Source organism: Cyanistes caeruleus, chromosome 1 (assembly GCF_971803275.1).
Source record: "Cyanistes caeruleus chromosome 1, bCyaCae1.hap1.1, whole genome shotgun sequence".
Classification (NCBI taxonomy): Eukaryota; Metazoa; Chordata; class Aves; order Passeriformes; family Paridae; genus Cyanistes; species Cyanistes caeruleus.
In genome coordinates this window covers 43,171,352-43,190,502 of record NC_141701.1, presented here as the reverse complement: position 1 = coordinate 43,190,502, position 19,151 = coordinate 43,171,352, and the positions used below count along the sequence as shown (strand labels likewise).

The 19,151-nt window shown below is 39.7% G+C and overlaps 1 protein-coding gene across 4 annotated transcripts in view; it reads left to right on the top strand.

Annotated features, from left to right (window-relative positions):
- The window catches only part of ASXL3 (ASXL transcriptional regulator 3), a 127,886-nt gene extending 113,421 nt beyond the window's left edge, over positions 1-14,465 (top strand). For all 4 annotated transcript variants that reach the window (XM_086889270.1, XM_086889244.1, XM_086889250.1 and 1 more), the window contains 2 exons: positions 1,481-3,422; positions 5,805-14,465. In XM_086889270.1, coding sequence (XP_086745396.1) covers positions 1,481-3,422; positions 5,805-9,485 — 5,623 coding nt within the window. In that variant the 3' untranslated portion in view covers positions 9,486-14,465. The remainder of the gene's footprint in view (positions 1-1,480; positions 3,423-5,804) is intronic.
- The last annotated feature ends 4,686 nt before the right edge of the window (positions 14,466-19,151 follow it).

Here is a 19,151-nt window from a genome sequence, read left to right as displayed (position 1 = left end):
CCTTCATTCCTTTGCTGATTTTCAGTCCATAAAGATAACCATCGAGCAACATCTTTTCATGATATAACCCAGCTAGAGAAAATAGACCATTGATTCAGTTTTCAGTAATGGAGTGGATTTTTTTCCCTTCTCATTTTCCTGAGATAACTTTAAGGAATTTTAGAGGAAGTTACCAAAACCTTGGTAAACTAAACTTTGCTCACCTAAACTTATAACCTATACTTAGACTGTATTGGGAACTTATAGTCTACACAGAAGAAAGACACATCTTCTGAAATGCATTCAGCATGGGAATTGTGAATTTGCTGCTCTGAATTGCTCTCTAGAGGATCCTTCCTCAGTGTATGGATAGCATAGGGAGACTTTGTTCATTATCAGTGTCTAGTGGTAGACAATACTAATAATTAAGCGTGCTTTTTGGGATGCCAGTTCCAGGCTGGGTTGGTTTGGGGGGATTTTTTGTGTTTACAGCTCTCACTGTAATACATCTGTTCAGTATTTTTAAAATGCTCAACCACAGATTTTGGTTTTTTTCATGTTCTGTGCTTTCATCTGAATAGGCCTTTGTATCTCTGTATCCTCTGGCTACACACTGACAAGCAATTTCGCTTCCATAGCTTCTGAATATCTTTTATGCTTGCTTGTTTCCATTTTATTCTTTATTTTCTGATTAAAATGATAACAGAGATCTGTTTAGGAGATTAGAAGATCCTTAAGACCATGAAATTTCTTCTAAGGCCTCCCACCAAGCTTTTGTGTATTTTCTACTATTATGGAATTGCTGAGGCGTAAAGTCTGCTAGGAAAATCTAACTAAAGATGCTGAACGGCTGTACTCCCACTGGCCATAGAAAGAAATGAGGATGTCAGAGCATATAAATTTTTTTTAAAAAAATAATTTTTTTTCATCTCTTGGCCTTAGTTTTGATTTGGGTTTTTTTGTAATTTTTTTAATTCTGCTGAAGTAATACAACTTTATTTAAACTAGTATGCTCAGGATCAAAGGTAAGAAAATCTTCAGAAGCATGCATAGCATACATGGTTATTTTGCACTTCATGCCTGAGAATGAATGCACAGATTGTAAATACGTATCTTTTAGCTCCTTGAGAATGTTAAACTTCTGCCATATTGCTGTCTGTGTTGGCCCTAAAAGCAGGTGAAGGAGGGAAAAAGGTATTTCCTTTATTACTGTTCCCACTAGAAGAAGATGGAGTTGTGCATTTCTTCTGCAATGGATGCTGTACCAGTGTTGCAATATTGTGCTGGTATTTCAAAAAAACCAAAAAACAAAACAAAATAACCCCTCACCCCCCAAAAAAAAACCCAAAAAACAAATTATTTAGCCACCACTTAAGCAAGCCACTATTTTAAACTAGAAAATACATATTGTTTTGAAATAAAAAAGTGGGTCAGAAAGGTTAGCCTATTCCCTTATCCTTAATGTGATGGAAATACCTATTTTATTTTTGTTTTTCTTTAGGTTGGGAATGTCAAGAGGAGAATCAACGAAGCTCACTGCAGTGCAGAACAATGACGAAGATGAAAGCAACTCTTTGTGCAGATCTTCTGGCACACCTGGTCCTTCTAAGCAAGCAAACTTTGAGGATCAAGAGGAGAAAGGTGATAAAGTTCCACCTTTACCAGACAGAGAGTACAGTCCATCTCACTGTAGTATGGAACAGGTTCCTGTCAAGGATCTAACAGCAGATTCTGAGGATATACTGATACCTGAGGAATCAGTCATTCAGGAGGAAATTGCTGAAGAGGTCGAGACAAGTATTTGTGAATGCCAAGAGGAGAACCATAAGCCAGAACATGAATTTTCTGAGGAATCTGTAAGTCCAGCTGGCACAAATGAGGAGACAGAGGCAGTACAGCTTGCAGATAGAACTGAGTCCTGTGTCATTATGAATGATGTAACTGATACTGTATCTCGCATTGAAATTAAAGTAGAGTTGAAGTCAGAATGCCCTCAGGAGGAGATGTCAGTTGTGATAGATCAGCTGGAGGATTGCATATCACCAGCACAATCAGCTTCATCCACAAACTCTGTCAGCGGTACAGCTGAGAAGGATTCTGAGTCTGCAAAAGAGCTAATTGTGCCAGAAATGCAAAGTGCTGCTCTGGAAGGCTCCTTGTTCACTGGTGGAGGCATTGCAGTGGATATGGAGCTTCATAGCGACCCTGAGGAACAGTTGTGTGGGAATGCTTGCATTTCTGAAACTTCGTTTTCCTCTGGAAGTCCAGAAGTTTGTATTGCCTCTCCTGGAGGAGACACTCAGTCGACTTCAGAGGAACCCTGTACTCCAGCATCTCTTGAAACAGCTTGCTCATCTGAAGTGTCCAGTTCTGAAAACATTGAAGGTGATATTCAGCAAAAGGCCAGTGATGAAAACTTGCACACACCCTTAATGTCGGAAATCTCTCCGATGTCCACCTCACCTGTAACCTCGGAAGCATCTTTGATGTCAAATTTACCTTTAACATCAGAGGCATCACCAGCTTCTAATTTACCTTTAACATCAGAAACATCTCCAATGTCTGATTTGCCTTTAACATCAGAAACATCTTCAGTATCCTCTGTTCATCTAACTTCTGAAACATTTGTGACAAATAGTTTGCCTCTTCCGTCAGAGATATCTCCAGTTTCTAATTCCCCAGGCAGCGAAAGACTTACTCTGCAACAAAGGAAATCACCTTGTTTGTTGGAAGACTCCCTTCCCACTCTGAAAGAAGAAAGCTCTGTCATTCCTAAGGTGGTTCAAGAAGAGAATCTTGTTCAGCCAAAACAGCTTCAGAGTGCCCCTGAAAATATGAAAGTTGGTCCACTAAAAATTGTATCTGATACTTCAGCATTGGAAGAGTCCCAAAGCAAAAACCTCAGTCATCAGCCATCTAAGTCACATTCCGAAATTGAGAAATCCTACATTGCATCCATCCCAGAACACACTCCTCCAGAGGTGATCAAAAATAAAAATCACAGTGTTCAGCAAAGAGGTGACAAGAAAGGTACACTCTTGCCCTCAGAGGTATCTGTTTTATCAGAAGGATCACTTGGCAAAAATATCGAACTGCTTCCATCAAAGCCACATGATAAACTATATACCTCATCTCTAGAGAAAGCTACATTCTCTGAAGTGTGCAGAAGTAAATCTCACAAGCTAACAGGCAGCACCCAAAGTCGTCTAGAGAGTTCACACTCTTCCAAGTCTTTAGAACCCACAAAATCACCAGAAGCAAGAAATGAAAGCAGAGACCCAGAGATCCCAAAGAGGAAAACAGCAGAACAGCATGGTTTTGGAATCTGTAAAGAGAAGAGAGCTAGAATAGATGACGATCTACCTAATCGTAGTGCTTCATCAACAAGTCCATCTGATAAAGAACAGCCACCCAGAGAGGAACCCCGAGTTCCACCCCTTAAGGTAAAGTAATGAATAAACAGGGTGGCTAGGAAACAAAAGCTTTATTATGTCCCTCTATGAACTGCTTCCAGGCACAGTGCATGCTGTACTTTTTGGGGATGTATAAGGGCTGTTAGTACTGAAGGTTTTGCTGTACTATGACACTTCCACAACACCAAATTACTTCTGATACAGATACATCTACAGTTGTTTGGTAGGGGTCTTTGCTAAAAAATTTATTTTGTGCGTGGGAGACCTCTCCAGGATCCATGGCTTAATCTAATTCAAGATTTTCCCCATCAGTCACATGCAGCACTTGTTTTTCTAATTGCCCATCTGTATTTTGTGCTTGTTCTTCTGTGGATGTCTTCTCCAGCCAGCATGACTAATAAATGTTACCATAACCAGCACTTAGAAAAAGCAAACAGCACCTTAATCCAACAAGAGAACCAAGAGTTGGAATAGTTCCTTTTGCAAGATCCTTTTGCAAGCTCAAGGCTTGGGATAGGCTGCAAAATAATATTTCCCTGTAGAATTAACTGGAAACAGAGACATATCTGATCTGATCTGGAAGTATCTAATTTATATATGTATAGATACCTTTCTTTGTTAATGGCAAAGCAAAAGGTAAAAAAAAAATACCACCTAAGCAAACACTTTTATGTGTATTATTCTGCTATGTAAGAAAGTATATTTCAGTTGAAAAGGGTCTTTTTTATAACAGAGAGTTCTGTAGATTCAGTTATATATAGGCTCCATGATTTGACCCTTTTAATTTCATACTTGATGACATCAGCCAAATTTAAGATCCAATTTACTGCATTTAAGCCATTGACTTTGCAATACTAGTTCCTGATTATTCAGAAATGCCCTTTCCTGCATTTATTTTTAACTGCTGCAGTCATTGAACGTTGTTAATATGGCCGTGAGGGCAAATAGCCTAACTGCTTTAATCACTAGTGCAGAAGCATATTTCAGCTAATTTATTTTTAAGAGCAGTGATGCAATTGGAAGTTAGCCCCATTCTGAGTTTAGTGATATTCTTTCATATTTGGAAGGTGTCTATCTAGCCTAATAAATTCTAATAACTCTCTAAGTATAAAGGAAAATAGATCACTAGGGAATAGAAAAAGGTCATTACTATAATAATAAGAAGAAAAATAACCAAGCACTTAGAGCTCTAGAAGTTCTGGTAATGCAAAGTGGAAACTGAAAAGACTTGCTCCTGAAAGCAAAAGCAGAATGTGTTTAAGAATTGTGGGCAATCAATTCTAGTATGCTTTTTGTACAGCAAATATTTGGCTTTTGTACTATCTCACCAACAAAGCTTTATCCTTTGGAATTAAGGGAGGAAAAAGAACCCCAGTTCTTCTAAGTCATTTTGCTACGTCTGTCCCTTCCCATCATGTCTTATAACTACTTTTTCCACAAATACTACCTAGTTTTCTTCTCAGTTCCTTTCAGAAAATAAGTCATGGCATTAACCACTAAGTCCTATTGCTAGGGATAGCCAGTAGACATATGTCTGTTTTAAGAAATTTAATTTTTTTTTATGCCAGCCTTGGGGTATCCTGAGAGAGTGTATGAGTTATAAAGTGGTTCAAAGTTTCTTAATCCTGAAAAACTATATGCCTAATTGGAAACATCCTAATAATTCCAGTGATTTTACAGGTTATTATTTTGCTTAAAGTGCTAGGTATTTAATTTTTTATTATCTGTGAATTTATTATTTATAGTCTTGAGGATTTAATTCTTGAAGTGCAGTAATGTAAGAGTTATCCAGGGATGTTCTAGAATCTCTTAAAAATGCAAGTGAGGAAAGGAAAAGCGTATCCTTTAGTGACTCACTTCTTTTAAATACTCCATCATGGAATTTGGAAACAGGCTCCATGGAGATACCACTGCATCCTATCTAATGGCAAGATTTGTTGTCTGGTTTATAAGCAAAATACAGGCAGTTCCTGATGTCTTAGTCACTGGTGACCAAGGAGAAAGGTTCACTACACGAACATTACTTTTTCACATGTTTGAGGAAGGGGTTGGTTGCAGGTTCTTGTCCAGTATCACTGCAGGAGGCTTGCTGAGCATCTCAGGTAGATGCACTGAATATAAAACAGGTCTGACAAATTGTGTCTGATAAGCATCATGTTGTCGTCCAGTTCAATCTTTCTTCCTGTCAGAAGAATCAGTGTGAGTAGGCTAATACAGGTGTCAGTTATTCATGCTGAAAGATGATAAAATATTGAAGCATAAATATCATTAAGTTTTAGCAGTTTTCTGTCTACCTGCATTAACAGTAATTTCTTTCATTACCTTTCTCTGACCCTTAAAGAGACAGGTAGTTAATTTAGTGAGTTGATAATCTCAGTAAAATTTACTGGGTTTTTTTTTCTTTTTCTTTAGATTCAGCTTTCAAAAATTGGACCACCTTTTATCATCAAGAGCCAACCTGTTTCTAAACCAGAACCTCGAGCTTCCCCAAGTACTTCAGTCAGCAGTGGAAGAAACACTGGGGCTAGAACTCTTGCAGATATCAAAGCAAGAGCTCAGCAAGCAAGAGCCCAAAGAGAAGCTGCAGCTGCAGCAGCCGTGGCAGCAGCTGCCAGCATAGTCTCTGGCGCAATGGGGACCCCATGCGAAGGTGGAAAGACAAGAACGCTGGCACACATCAAGGAGCAAACAAAGGCCAAGCTATTTGCAAAGCATCAAGCCAGAGCTCATTTACTCCAGACTAATAAAGAATCAAAGTCACAGTTCAGCTCAAAGGAAAGTAGTACCTCATCTCTGGAGATACCAACGACTACTGACACAAAGATTGAAGGTTCTACTGGTGTCATTATAGTTAATCCTAACTGCAGGTCCCCTAGCAACAAGTCTTCTCATCACCGTGAGACCACCACTTTATTGCAGCAGTCCCTTAACGCAGCTACATTACCAGAAACTGCTACTGAGATATCTGTGCACAGTTCTGATGAAAATATACCTGTGCCACAATTGTGTGAGAAAATTATTTCATCTACCTCTACTGAAAGTAACAGTGTGCCAGTGCTTTATAATAAAAGTTCAGTCTCTGTGTGTGTTTGCAGCACTGCTATGTCTGGAGCAATTAAAGAACTTTCTTTTGCAAGTTCTGTTGATAAATCCTCTGTGTTAATGTCTGTTGACAGCGCAAACACAGCGATATCAGCCTGTAATATAAATATGCTGAAAACCATCCAAGGGGCTGATACTCCATGCATAACTGTTGGACCAAAATGTATTGATAACAGTAATGTACCGGTCTCCATAGACAACACAGTCTTACCAAACGCCATCGATGACAAAAGGTTGCCAGTACCCAGTAGCAATGTGAATAATGCAGTCTCCGGTCATTATGCCACTGTGCCAGCTTCATCTATTGCAAGTAACTTGCCAAATCATCTCTCTGGTAGTTCTGTACTAATTCCCCCAGTGGGGACTACCAACAGATTTCCTCCTGATAAGATAGCCATAACCGGGTGTAGCGAGCAGAGCACTGTCTCCATCCACACTACCGTCAGGTCAGCTTTAAGTTGCAGTGAGGCCCTTGCAGCAGCAGATTCTGTTGCAAGGCCACCCATTTCAATGTTTACTGGTAACATGGTGACAATAAGCTCTTATGATAACACTACTAAATTGAATGCTGATCTTTTAGAAAAAAGCTCTGGGGCACGAAGCCGGATGGATCTCTCTAGTAAATCTCACCCACTGAGCTTTACGCAAACTGCCATGAATAGGTCTATACCTTGTAAAGTCATTGTTGACCACACTACAAACCAGAATTCCAGTCTGTCACTTTCTTCCTCTATTGAAAACGCAGAGAACAGCGTTGACCTGCAGAGCAGACCTGTAAGGACAGAAGCTGCCTTACAAAGTATAGCCTGTCCTCAGGTGTCTGTCATAAGCAGGCCTGAAGTGGTCGCTAATGAAAACCTTGAGCACAGTTCCAGCTTTATCACCATTACAGCAAAGCAAGACAGCAAAAACTTGCAGGCAGGTTGTTCAAGTCTTCGAGAAGTGCCTCTTGCTCCTCAAGATAAATTAATTGAGGTGGTGAATACCAGCCAAGGCTTTGCTGAGCAACTAAGAGGTCCTTCAGCACTGAAAAATGAAGCCAATGCTGCCTGTGCCAATCAGTACAGCACTAACAATAGAATTTGTTGGCGTGATGAGGAGGCAATGAGTACAGACCAGCCAGTGGTCAGCCATCTTACCTCTGGTAAGCATAAGGAATACGCAGAGCAAAACTGTTTGAAAAATGTCAAAAGCGAACCTTCCAGTTACACACAAATGTCAGAACTGCAATCTAGGAGTCTTTTGACAAGCATTGCTGTTCCTGTTAAATCGGAAACTAATGAGTCTGACAAGTGCTTCAGGATGGACACCGAGGATTTTACAGGACCTGAAATGCCTGCCCAGACTGCAGAAATAGCCACGAGTGTGCAGCCACCGCAGACCTCCAAGACATCCATCGCGGACTCCATGGAAGACTCCCTGTCCCTGACAACGGAAACCCTAAAGAGAGTTACGAGTGCCGGGGGCTCTAGCTGTCGCTTGTCGTCAGTGGAGGCCAACAATCCCTTAGTGACACAGTTACTGCAAGGCAATCTGCCTTTAGAAAAAGTGCTGCCGCAGCCCAGATCAGGAGCCAAACTAGAAATTAACAGGCTTCCCTTGCCTTTGCAAACTACCTCAGTATGTAAAACAGTAGTGGCCGAGAGAAATATTGTTGAACATGCTTCCAACTCTCCTAATCCAGATGGTAAAGGATTCACAGCAGGCAGCATAGCCCCGCTACAAATCAGAAAGCGTGAAAACCATCCAAAAAAGAGGATGGCCAGGACTATAGGGGAACATGCTCAAATTAAATGTGAGCCTGGGAAGGTGTCAATGGACACAGATGTTAAAGTGGCTCCTTGTCTAATTAGTTCCAGCATGAATCAGCTAGGGCACGGACAGCCATTTAAGCAGGAGTGGCTTAACAAACACGCCATTCAGAGCCGGATCGCTCACAGCCCAGAGATCAAGCAGCAGAAGAGACCGTTGCCTTCATGCAGTTTCCAGCAGAGCTTGTTTCACATTGATAAAAATGGCAGCTTTCACGCAGAAGCCAGTACCTCACACAGACAGCATTTTTACCAAATGTCCATGGCTGCAAGAGGCCCCATTCCTACGGCAGCTTTGTTGCAAACTACTTCAAAAGGCCCACCTGGCTGCAACGCATTTGCTTTTAGCAGACACCTGGAACAGAAGGGTTTGGGAGACGTGAATATTTCTACAGCAGCTAACCAGCTGAGGCTAGGAAGTGTGTTTTCCCCTAATATTCAAATTAAGGAAGGTGATGACATTGCCAGTGCCTCTCAAACTCTGCAGAGTAAAACATTAGCGCATCCCCCTGCTCCCCCTCCGCCCCTGCCACCTCCTCCCCCTCCTCACCCAAATGCAGAAGTCCCCTCTGATCAAAAACAACCGACAGTTACTATGGAAACCACTAAAAGACTTAGTTGGCCTCAGCCAGCAAGCATCTGTAGCAATATAAAATCTGAACCTATTTCTTTTGAGGAAGGTTTAAGCAGCAGCTGCGAACTGGGCATGAAACAAGCTTCCTATGATCAGAACGAAGTGAAAGAACAGTTAAAAGCGTTTGCATTAAAAAATGCAGATTTCTCTTCCTATTTACTTTCTGAGCCACAGAAGCCTTTTACCCAACTTGCTGCTCAGAAAATACAGACGCAGCACCCACAGCAGCAGCAGCAGCAGCAGCAGCTCTGTGGAAATTATCCAACAATACACTTTGGTAGCACAAGTTTCAAAAGGGCAGCATCTGCAATTGAGAAGTCGATTGGGATTTTAGGAAGTGGTTCAAACACTGCCACAGGCCTGTCTAACCAGAACGCGCAGATCCCGGTTCAGAAATTTGCTGACAGCAGCAACGCCGATGAGCTGGAACTGAAATGCTCCTGCAGGCTGAAAGCCATGATCGTGTGCAAAGGCTGCGGAGCCTTCTGTCATGATGACTGCATAGGGCCTTCCAAACTGTGTGTAGCTTGTCTGGTGGTGCGGTAGGAGCTGAGTCAAAGATGCAGTATCCCTTATCAACATGGGAGAACAGGACAAAGGAACAGAGAAATTGGAACAGTTTAGGCCACTAATGGTTTGCAATTAGTGGATCGATTTTTTTTTTTTAAACTTTTTTTTTTTTTCCTTCTACATGGTGCTTTCAGAACTTAGTTATTCTGCCTGAGTGCCATTTTCTGGGAAGAAGAGGAAACCTGTAGAAGTAGTGTAAAAAAAATATAACCTTGTTACTGAAGCATCTATGAGCTCTGTTGCTGTGCTAAAAAAAAAAAAAAAAAAAAAATGCATTAATGCATGTCATTCGTAGCTTCTATTTATTTGCACAAAGTGCAGCACATTTTTTCTCCACTGTTTGATAGTTGATACGAGCTGCAGGTTAAAGATCAGTGGAAGAATAGCACTGTAAGAAGTGGAGTAACTATGCAGAATGAATAACACACTGAATAGCAACTGGTGTGAGTGGGGTAGTGGCAAGGTGCGGGGTGCCGGGGTGCCGACCATCGTAGCTTCCAAGTCAGCTTGCAGTCTTTCTGCTGACAAGGTTGTTTTCTTCAATTGACTTTCACTATCTAGGGCTAAAATATATCACTTCACCTAACAAAATAAATTTAAAAGAGGAATTTGGATTGCTAGAGAAGTTTCGTTATGTGCCTGCCAGGGACTGTGGAACTCAAATCTTACTCATCATCTCTTCTTTGTTGATTCTTTGAGAAAGATTTGTATGTGTGGTGAGTTAGCGGGACCAACACTGGAAACACATTGGCTTCAGTAGAGTCTGGAGAAAGTAACTTCTCTGCTGGAGATTAGAAACCTCTTTTCTCTTCCTGTTTCTCACTCAAATGGTCTTTATTTGTATTTGTCTCTCTAATCTGTCCATTAGGTTTTTCAGTCCCAATTATATATAAAAATAAGGTCAAATATAGGTTACTGGTTCTCGAGGTTGTTGCCTTTCGGTGGCCTAAAAATGATGTATTCTTCTGATGAATGAATAAGGAAAGATTTTAATTGCATATTGGTTGAAAGTTGGCTTATAATTTCTTTTTCCTCTTATGTGAGTTACTCTATTTAAATAGCATCGGAGAATTTTGCCCTTTAAAGTAATTCTTAGAAGTACTTACAACACCAACTTTTTTTTCTCAAAGGAAGTCAGACCCCTTTTAGAAATTTGGAAGCAAAATGTATTTTTTAAAGGGATACTGCATCTTTAAAGTAACCTTCAGTAGTTATCCAGTACTGTATTTACATTCAGGACTATAGCTGCATTCCAGATGTGCTAGCCACCGTAACAGCAGAAAAGAAAAATGGTGATTTTTGAGTCCTATTCACCTAAAAGGAAAATATTATGAAGGGACAAAGCACATGCAGTTGCTGGGGAGATGAAAACACCTTGGGTTTTTCTTACTCCCACTTCGAGAACACAACATGTGGAGTTCAAGTCATCTATCTGCCAATATGTGGTTGGCCAAATGTCAGCATCAAGAGAAACGTTTTTTTTATCTGTTACCATCACAGTAGAACCTCACTAATTCTAAGACCTTACAGCCTGCCCAAGAAAACTGATTTTCCTTGCACAGGTTTAAGAGAGCAGTGTAGTAAGAATATGTGAGTAAGACTGCTTGGTTTCATCGTGCAGTGAACTGTTGCATTCTGAAATACTAATGTTAATGATAGAGCTACATTTAGGAAATGAAAAATATGCTGTATTTTAGATCATACTTTTTAATCTGATCTTTGTGTACTTCTCATCAGCTGTAACTGGTCTCCCTGACTCGAGGGCATATTAGTGAGGTTCTGCTGAATGAACTAACCATATTTATTTTCTTGCGGGACCATTTTCACCAACACGATAAATGCCGTTTGTTGTCTTAAAAGTAAGCTGGAATATCTACAACATACATTCCTGTCATAGGAAGCTCTATGGTGCACCTTGATGTTCTCTTTTATTGTAATTAGCAACATATCAATATTATTTTTGACACTGTGTGGTACAAAGGCCATTTGTAATAACTAACAAATTTGTTGCTGATACAATAATACATTTTTTTTTTCTATACAAAAGTGCTCCTTAATATGACATGTGAACTAAGGAATGGCTTCTCAGCACTTTCAGGTCTTCTGGTAGGAAAATAAGCCAGCCAAGCAAAAACCTAAAAGTAACCAAGTGAAAATTAGCATCCACTGCTGTGCCAGCTACTGGCAAAACAGCGACTGGGGAATACTCATGAGTAAACATGAGTGTAGTCAGTTAATGTATATCAGATTCATAGTTGAGGAGCCTTTGTATTGGAATTGTATTGCATTGTATTTATACTTGGTAGAGCTAGGATCTTCTATTTAAAAAAAAAAAAAAAAAAGAAAAAGAGAGCAACCAGTCTTAGACTTCTATTTACGTATGTTTATATAAGCCTGCTGGGAATCCTTATTTCTAGCTCAGGTTTTCCTGTCCACAGCACATAAGTCAATATTTGTTTGTACTTGCATCTTGAAATAGTTCTTGTATTGACTGACATAATACAGAAATAAATTCCGGCCACAACACAGTTTTCCTTTGTTTGAAGGGTAAGAGTGTGACAAATGTGCTAGGTCATTCATGTCGTATTGTCATTTTTGTATCAGGATTACAACTTGCATGTGTGACGTCATGATAAAATGTATTTAAAATGGCATTAGACTGGATGGTGCTATGTTACATTACACGACTTACAAAACTCTTCCATAGTGCAGTTCCACTCCTTTCATTTTTGAGTCATTGGAGTTGCACCAGGAAAAAGCAATTAGTTAGCAATGGTGGTGAAGCGTTGTTACGGATTAGGTTTAAGGTATGAAAATACTCAAAAGCAACCGCGGTGGTGTGAGAGCCTGACGGAATCCTAGTGCGACTGAAAACCTTACGTGGATTTTGGTATCACATAAATGCTTAGGGGAGAGCAGCACTAGGCCTTTGGTAAAAACCCGGTCACATTTAGACGTTAATTTTGAATTACTCCTTTTTGTTGTTGTTTGATTGTTCAGGTTTCAGGCTCAATGTCATCGTGTTTTCCAATGACCATGCCATTTGCACCGTGGGTTGTTAATAGTTTATGCACTGAAAAGTGGTGAAAGAATTACTTAAGAACACACTGCTCTGTGTTTGTGTGTGCGTACGTATGTGTCCCAGTGTCCAGCATGTATAATTTACCTTTTTTTTATATTTTTAATCTCCAAAATTGTCCCCCTACTCCTACCCCTGGAGCAGCACTTTTGGGTGAGAGGGAGAAACTCTTTTTTCTTTCCTCCCTCTTTATTGTTTTAATTGCATACCTGTGAGATATGCAGATAACATTAGGGCATTTGCAGTGAGTGTGTTTGTGTGTTTCTGTTCTGAAATAATTTTCCAAGCAGAAACTCCCTTTGAAATAATGTTTAAAAAAGTAATTCAGAAATGGTGAACTGGATGCTCCCTGTTTGCATTTTATTTATCTGCTGAGATCTAGTACATAGCATTTAAAAGACAAAAATAAAGGTTGAGCCATAAAGCGAAAGGTATATTCTCTGTACTATAGACTTTCTTCTTGAGGGTGGTGCATGTTGTCAGGGTAAGATACAGAACGTGCAGATGGTTTTTCAGGGCCCTGCAATTCCTTGCACAGTTTTTAAGCTGGTGCATATGGTGCTTTATAATGCAATTTCTGAAGTAAAATTACCTTATGCTGCACCCCCTTCCCCTTATGAACACACGCACAATTTCAGAATCGTTGTTGTAGCCTCTGGTTTAGCAGTTTCTCCAAGGTGTGGTGAAGTACCAGGATAAGCACTCGAGATGAGCTGAGGAGTGTCACCAAAAGGGATCATTTTAGCTGACGCACATGAAGGGCCCTGCTCTGAACACTGAATGACTTCTGCAGTCTCCTGGCAGCAGCGCAGCGGCTCATCTTCCGCGGCTCTGCGGAACACTGGGGGGGAAGCAGCGAAATACTCAGTGGCTTTATCATGGACCTGTGTAGCTAAATGTTTCTGAATCTATGAAATCCTGTTGTCTTCGGTCATCATGCTTTGTCACTGTAAAACCAACGAAAAGAAAAGAAAAGCATTTTTTAGTCTAATTTAAGGAGCTGCTTCTTTTATAGCACATAATATTTCGCTTTGTACTATATTTGATAGTTAAAGAATAATTTAGTCCGTAGAATAACTTTGTTGTATTTGTACTGTTCATGAATGTTACAAGAAAAGTGCTTTACTTTGTTGCCATAATTCTCTTGTACTGCTGTAAAATATTTTTTCTGCTTTATGGAAACTTAACTCAGTTCATGTTTTCAGTACAGGGTTTTTTTTGTGTGTATGGGGTTTTTTTTGTCAGTATTCTGAATGTTTACATCTGTTCAACATTAGCCATTCTATGCCTTTATAGGGCAGTATTACTCCTGCAGTATAACAGCAATGTGAAATCCACTCATACCTAACATGCATGAGAAATACAGAATTATTGGGGAGATCCCTAATGTGCATAGATACTTTTTCTATCCGTATTCAGTGAAGTAAATACCCTCCTTCAGTCCTCTACCAAAGAAAATGTTATTCCCACAGGACAAGCTCGGAAAGTGGTTCTCTGAATTTTCAGAAGGGGGTGTAGTTGGTTTCAGCAAGATTGCTACAGTTTAGTGCTGTTATGCTTTGCTTTGTTACCCCACCAGATGTGACAGGGTGAAACAAGCATTTAGCAATTTTTTGTGTTTCAAGACAGTGTTTTGTTTAGAATTCAGGGATCATGCTTTCTTTAATGGTGCTGTTTGTTTTATTATTTTTTTTAAGAAAACGACCTTTTGTTGCCTACAGAAATGACCATTCACAAAATCATAAATTAAATAAAATAATTTGTCTTCATAACTTTTCTCCCTTTCCTTTCCCCCTTCCCTGTCCCTTGAAAATAACAACTTGGGCTTCAATATTAAAATATTCTGGGGAAAAAAAAAATAAAGAGATAAAATAATATTTGTCATTTGTTTATTTATTTTATGTTCAGTGTCTTAGGAGATCCTCCTTGTGCATCTGTTGTATGTATGGGTTGATAAACTAGAAATGTGTGAGAAAAATCAGCCCTTTGTGAAGGATTTTTCAATGATGATGATGTTTGAATGACTTCTGATGCAATTAGAGTATTAATCATCTTATAGTAGTAAAATAAAACTAGATGCTGTATACTAAGTTGTTTAAGTAGAATAGTTTGTGGATGAAAGTGATTATATAACTTCAGGTAGTTTGTGCTGGGTGTATTTTAGTACTTTACTTCTGTCTACAGCCCCGTCCAGAGCATCCTTAACAACAACAACCATCCCAGCATGCACTTCCCTGATTTCCCATTCCCACAGCAAAAGAAATTAAATATCCATCGTGCACGAAAGGCAACCAGTCCAAGTTATATTCCTCAAAGCAGTTATTTCTTCAGGTCTGGAAAGCCTTCCTGAAATTTAAATTCAGTAGCCATTATATTAAAATGTAAAAAAAACCACACCATTTTCATCATGTTTATCTGCAAAGGGAGCTTTGAGTACTGATGATGAGGGTGCAAAACGCTGCAGGATGAACAACAAACAGCTTTTTCACAAGATTGCTCAGAAGCATCAGAACTAAACAACATCTTTTGTCCAGCCTCCTGTCATTATTATTTCAGATGTGATACCATCTGAGGGTCTTGTTAGCAGCAGATGACAGCCCTGTCTGCCAAAATCTGTCCAAATGCAGAAAGAAGGCAATATCAACCTCTGTAATTTACAATTCGGTGACCTTTTTTTCATATCCAGCACCCACCTAGCAAACCCCCTCAACATCTACTGTCATGCAGATAATTTAACTTAGTTTGTTCTGGTTAGATTTTTTTTTTTTTTTTTTTTTTAATGGGCTTGTGCCAAAGCAGGGACCAGCTCTACTTCTGTCAGTAACAGCTTTTTTTAAATAATTTTATTTTTCATCTCAGCAATGTAATGTAAATAATTTTGTTAAGGCTGTACTAGATAAATATCAACTTTTGTCCTTTCCCTACTTTGAAACTTGTAAAATAATTCTGTGCAATTTTTTTTCCATCTTGAAAAACTAGGTATTCTGTTTTTCTGAGGAGTTTGTTAAGGGTCGTGTAGGTGTTGCTAAGTGAAGCCTTGTGATTGCTTTTATGTCCTAGCGCTGTCTGTGCCTGGGTGAGCCCAGCCTTACCCTGGCAGCTCAGCCAGCAGATGGCATCAGGAGAAAACAGGCTGCTGTGTTCTCCAAGTTTTCCTGTCCCCTGGCACGAGTGCACAGCGCAGAGAAAGCCGGCCGAGAATACGGGGGGTTTCTGCCTTTGTCTTAGTTGTAGTGAAAACAAGCCTTCCTTCCCCCTCCCCGGTGCTGGAACTTTCAGTAGAAATGATGCCCTGAAGCTCACATCATCCTTTCCTGCTCTTGGCACTGTCTGACTCGTGCAGTCTGGAATTGAAGTAGTGATATGCTGGAAAAAATTCTTCCCCAGGCCAGAGCCAGAGCTTTTCTTTTTTTTTTTCTTTTTTTCTTTTTTTTTTTTTGTTTTTTTTCCCACCCCGCAGTTTCCTTTGTCACTCGTGGATGGGGAGCGGCAGAACCAAGCTGTTTGTATTGAGGTGCTCCACAGAATACAATACAAAGGTATTGGTATACAGAGGGTGTGCTGTTATCAAGCCTGGCCTCTCTTGGATGGCAGGACTTGCAGTGGAAGGACCATCAACGTGCAGTCATACAATCGTTTAGGCTGGGAGGAATCTTAAAGACCATCCAGTTCCAACTCCCCTGCTGTGGGCAGGAGCACCTTCCACTAGACCAGTTTGCTCAGAGCCCCATCAGCCTGACCTTGAACACTTCCAGGAACAGGTCATCCACAGCTTTTCTGGGCAATCTGTTCCAGTATCCCTCCGCCTTCACAGTAGAGAATTTCTTGTTAATATTTTATCTGAACCTACCTAAATCTAATCTAAACCTATTCAGTTAAAATACCTTGAAGCCACAACCACCTTGGAGACAGCTTTCCATGCTAAGGAAGGTAGACAGTCACGTGTTACCTGCTGGAAACTGCTTGTGGAGGCAGAGTACATTATTTGTACAGCTGGGTTTTTATAAAAACTGAGCTAGACACAGAAATAAAGTCACATTCATTGAGATAATTCAGGAACCTGGATACTGGTGCTCTGCAAATACATAGGAGGCACTGATAGGAGAAGCTTGTATCTCAGTCAAATGTCAGGCACTTGCTTTTAAGTACTGAAGGTTTGCACTCGGAACTTGGGAGATGCCTCTTGATTCACTATCAGTGATAATATCAACAGTTGTTTCACACAGTCATGGGGGGAAAATATCTGGATTGTACTTTTTGGAAGCAGATGACACTGGATAAATGTGAGTTTCTGTGTGCAGGTCACCTTTCTGTTCTGTGTCTTTTGTCCTGATTTTGTAGAGCTTAGTCCATCCTTCAGTTTTATCTCCATGTCTTTCCAACAAAAACTGAGAGCTTTCTTCAAATGTCTTGGGCATCCTCATGCATCTGTTACCAGGGCAGAGAATGGTTTAATATCCCACATAGAAAAAAAAAATAAAATAAAATTTGGAAATACACTGATTATATTGGATAGTTGGCTTCTATTAATAAGAAATCATTGCTATATTGAGAAAATAAATGACTGTTGATATCAATATAAAGGGGGAGATATGAGGGGTTTTTTAAATATTGGTCCTTGCTGTAGTCTTATTTGCTTCTGATTCCCAACTGCTCAGATCCATTCAGCAAATTACTTTTTCATTCCCCTTGATTTATAATTCTCAGCCCAACATCTGTCGTGGAGAATCTTTGCTACTGCTGTGTGCATTTAAAGGAGCAAATCTGGACAATGGTGGAGAGACTTCTACAGAGTGCCTTGATCTTCACTCATTTATCTCTGCATTGCGCAGAAAAAGATGGAGTCTTTGGGAAAAATAGTAGAACTAGCTGTGGAAATCCAGCAACACATACTTCTCAATTTCCTTTAGATTATTGAGTGTAAAAGTCCACGCCTCAGTTTTTTTAATGAGGGTGAGCAGGAGCTGACCTGCAGGAGTCAGAACAGACCATAGTCCCAAGTGCCATCCAGAAGTGAGCATTTACAGTTCGGCAAGCCCAAAGTGCCTTCAGAATATTAGGAAAACAGAACCAACAAAGATAAAATCATGGAATTCTTAAGGTTGGGAAATATCTCTAAGATCATCCAGTCTAATTCAGTGTCAGCCAAGTCTGTCACAGGAAGAAAGCATGGATAAAGAGATAGCTTGAGAGTAGAGAAAAAGAATCTTAGTTGCATTTTTGGAACAAGTGATCCTGCAAACTGTTTTAATTTTTCAGTATCTGTAGAATTGCAAGCATTAAGAACATCAGTTGAAGATCTAAATTCAGAGAGAAATTTAAATATTTAGGGAAAAACAGGTCTACAGCTAGTTGGTAGGATAAAATTACAAAAACTCATGGCTTGTTTCTTAAAAACTTTGTTTGAACGTATTTTTCTGGTTATAAGATTTAAGTATGATCAACATTTTTCACATTAATGGTCTTTGTTCAGATTTCCTAAAACAGAAATTTCAAAACATTAGTTTCCTGGTCATAAAATCACTTGCTTGCACTGCCACACAAGTCTTAATTATGTTCTTCATTGTGTAGGGCAGCTCAAAAAGTAGTCTAGGAATGCATTCAGTGTCACCTATTTCAGATAAGTACATCATGTTGCCTAGAAGTAATTAATCTAACTTGGAGGGGAAATCTGCATTTGCCTTTTCGGTTCCTTCAAAATCAAGTGAAAGGGCAGTGAGGATAGCCACAGGATTCAAGGGAATTTGAAGAATATTACTGGATTTGGGGAAGGTGCCTTCTCCATTCTGCTTCTTCTAAATTTTTTGAGAAAGAATGTCAAGACCTTTATGAAGTGTGTAGGTGACAGCAAAGAGGAATTTTATGTGCAGTGGTGCCAGTCATACTTGAATTCTCAATAAAAAAGGAATTAGGGAAACTTTGGCAGAAAATTAAATAACTTTTGTGAAGAATAAAAAGAAATACGTGTGAGGTGTCAGTCACAAGCAGTTCTTCTCTCTAGCATCTGATGATTGTAACACGGTTACAAAAATAAAAAGATTAAGGACAACTGGAGCAGAGCAAAGCATTAGAAAAGTGGGCTATGAAGTACATTTAAATCAGGATTAAGTATTACAGAATTTCTGCTGCTGCAAAAAGAAGGCTGATTTTATTCACATAATTTAGAACCTAAAAAATAGAATTGCCAGAAATCTGAAGGCTGACTTGTCTCTGGTGCACCTCAGTAGTCCCACACTGCTGAGGGTGGTGCTGGTGGTGGTGGTGAAGATCTGCTTCACCCCCCTGCATGGCCTTCACTCATGGACACTGTTTGTTTCAGTGCTTCACTGTTCTTGCAATTAGAGGGCTTATCCCAATGTTTAACCCAGATCTTCCTTGCTGCTGCTTAAACCCATTCAGTCTTATCTACTCTTCACAGGCATGGAAAATAATTCTTCCTATACTCTTTCAAGCAGTCTATTAGATATCTAGGCTGTTCATTTCTCTCTTTTGCTTTTCCATTGTTTAATCTAAATAATCCTGATAATCAGCCTTTCTTGATAGGTCGTTTTCTAAACTCCTAT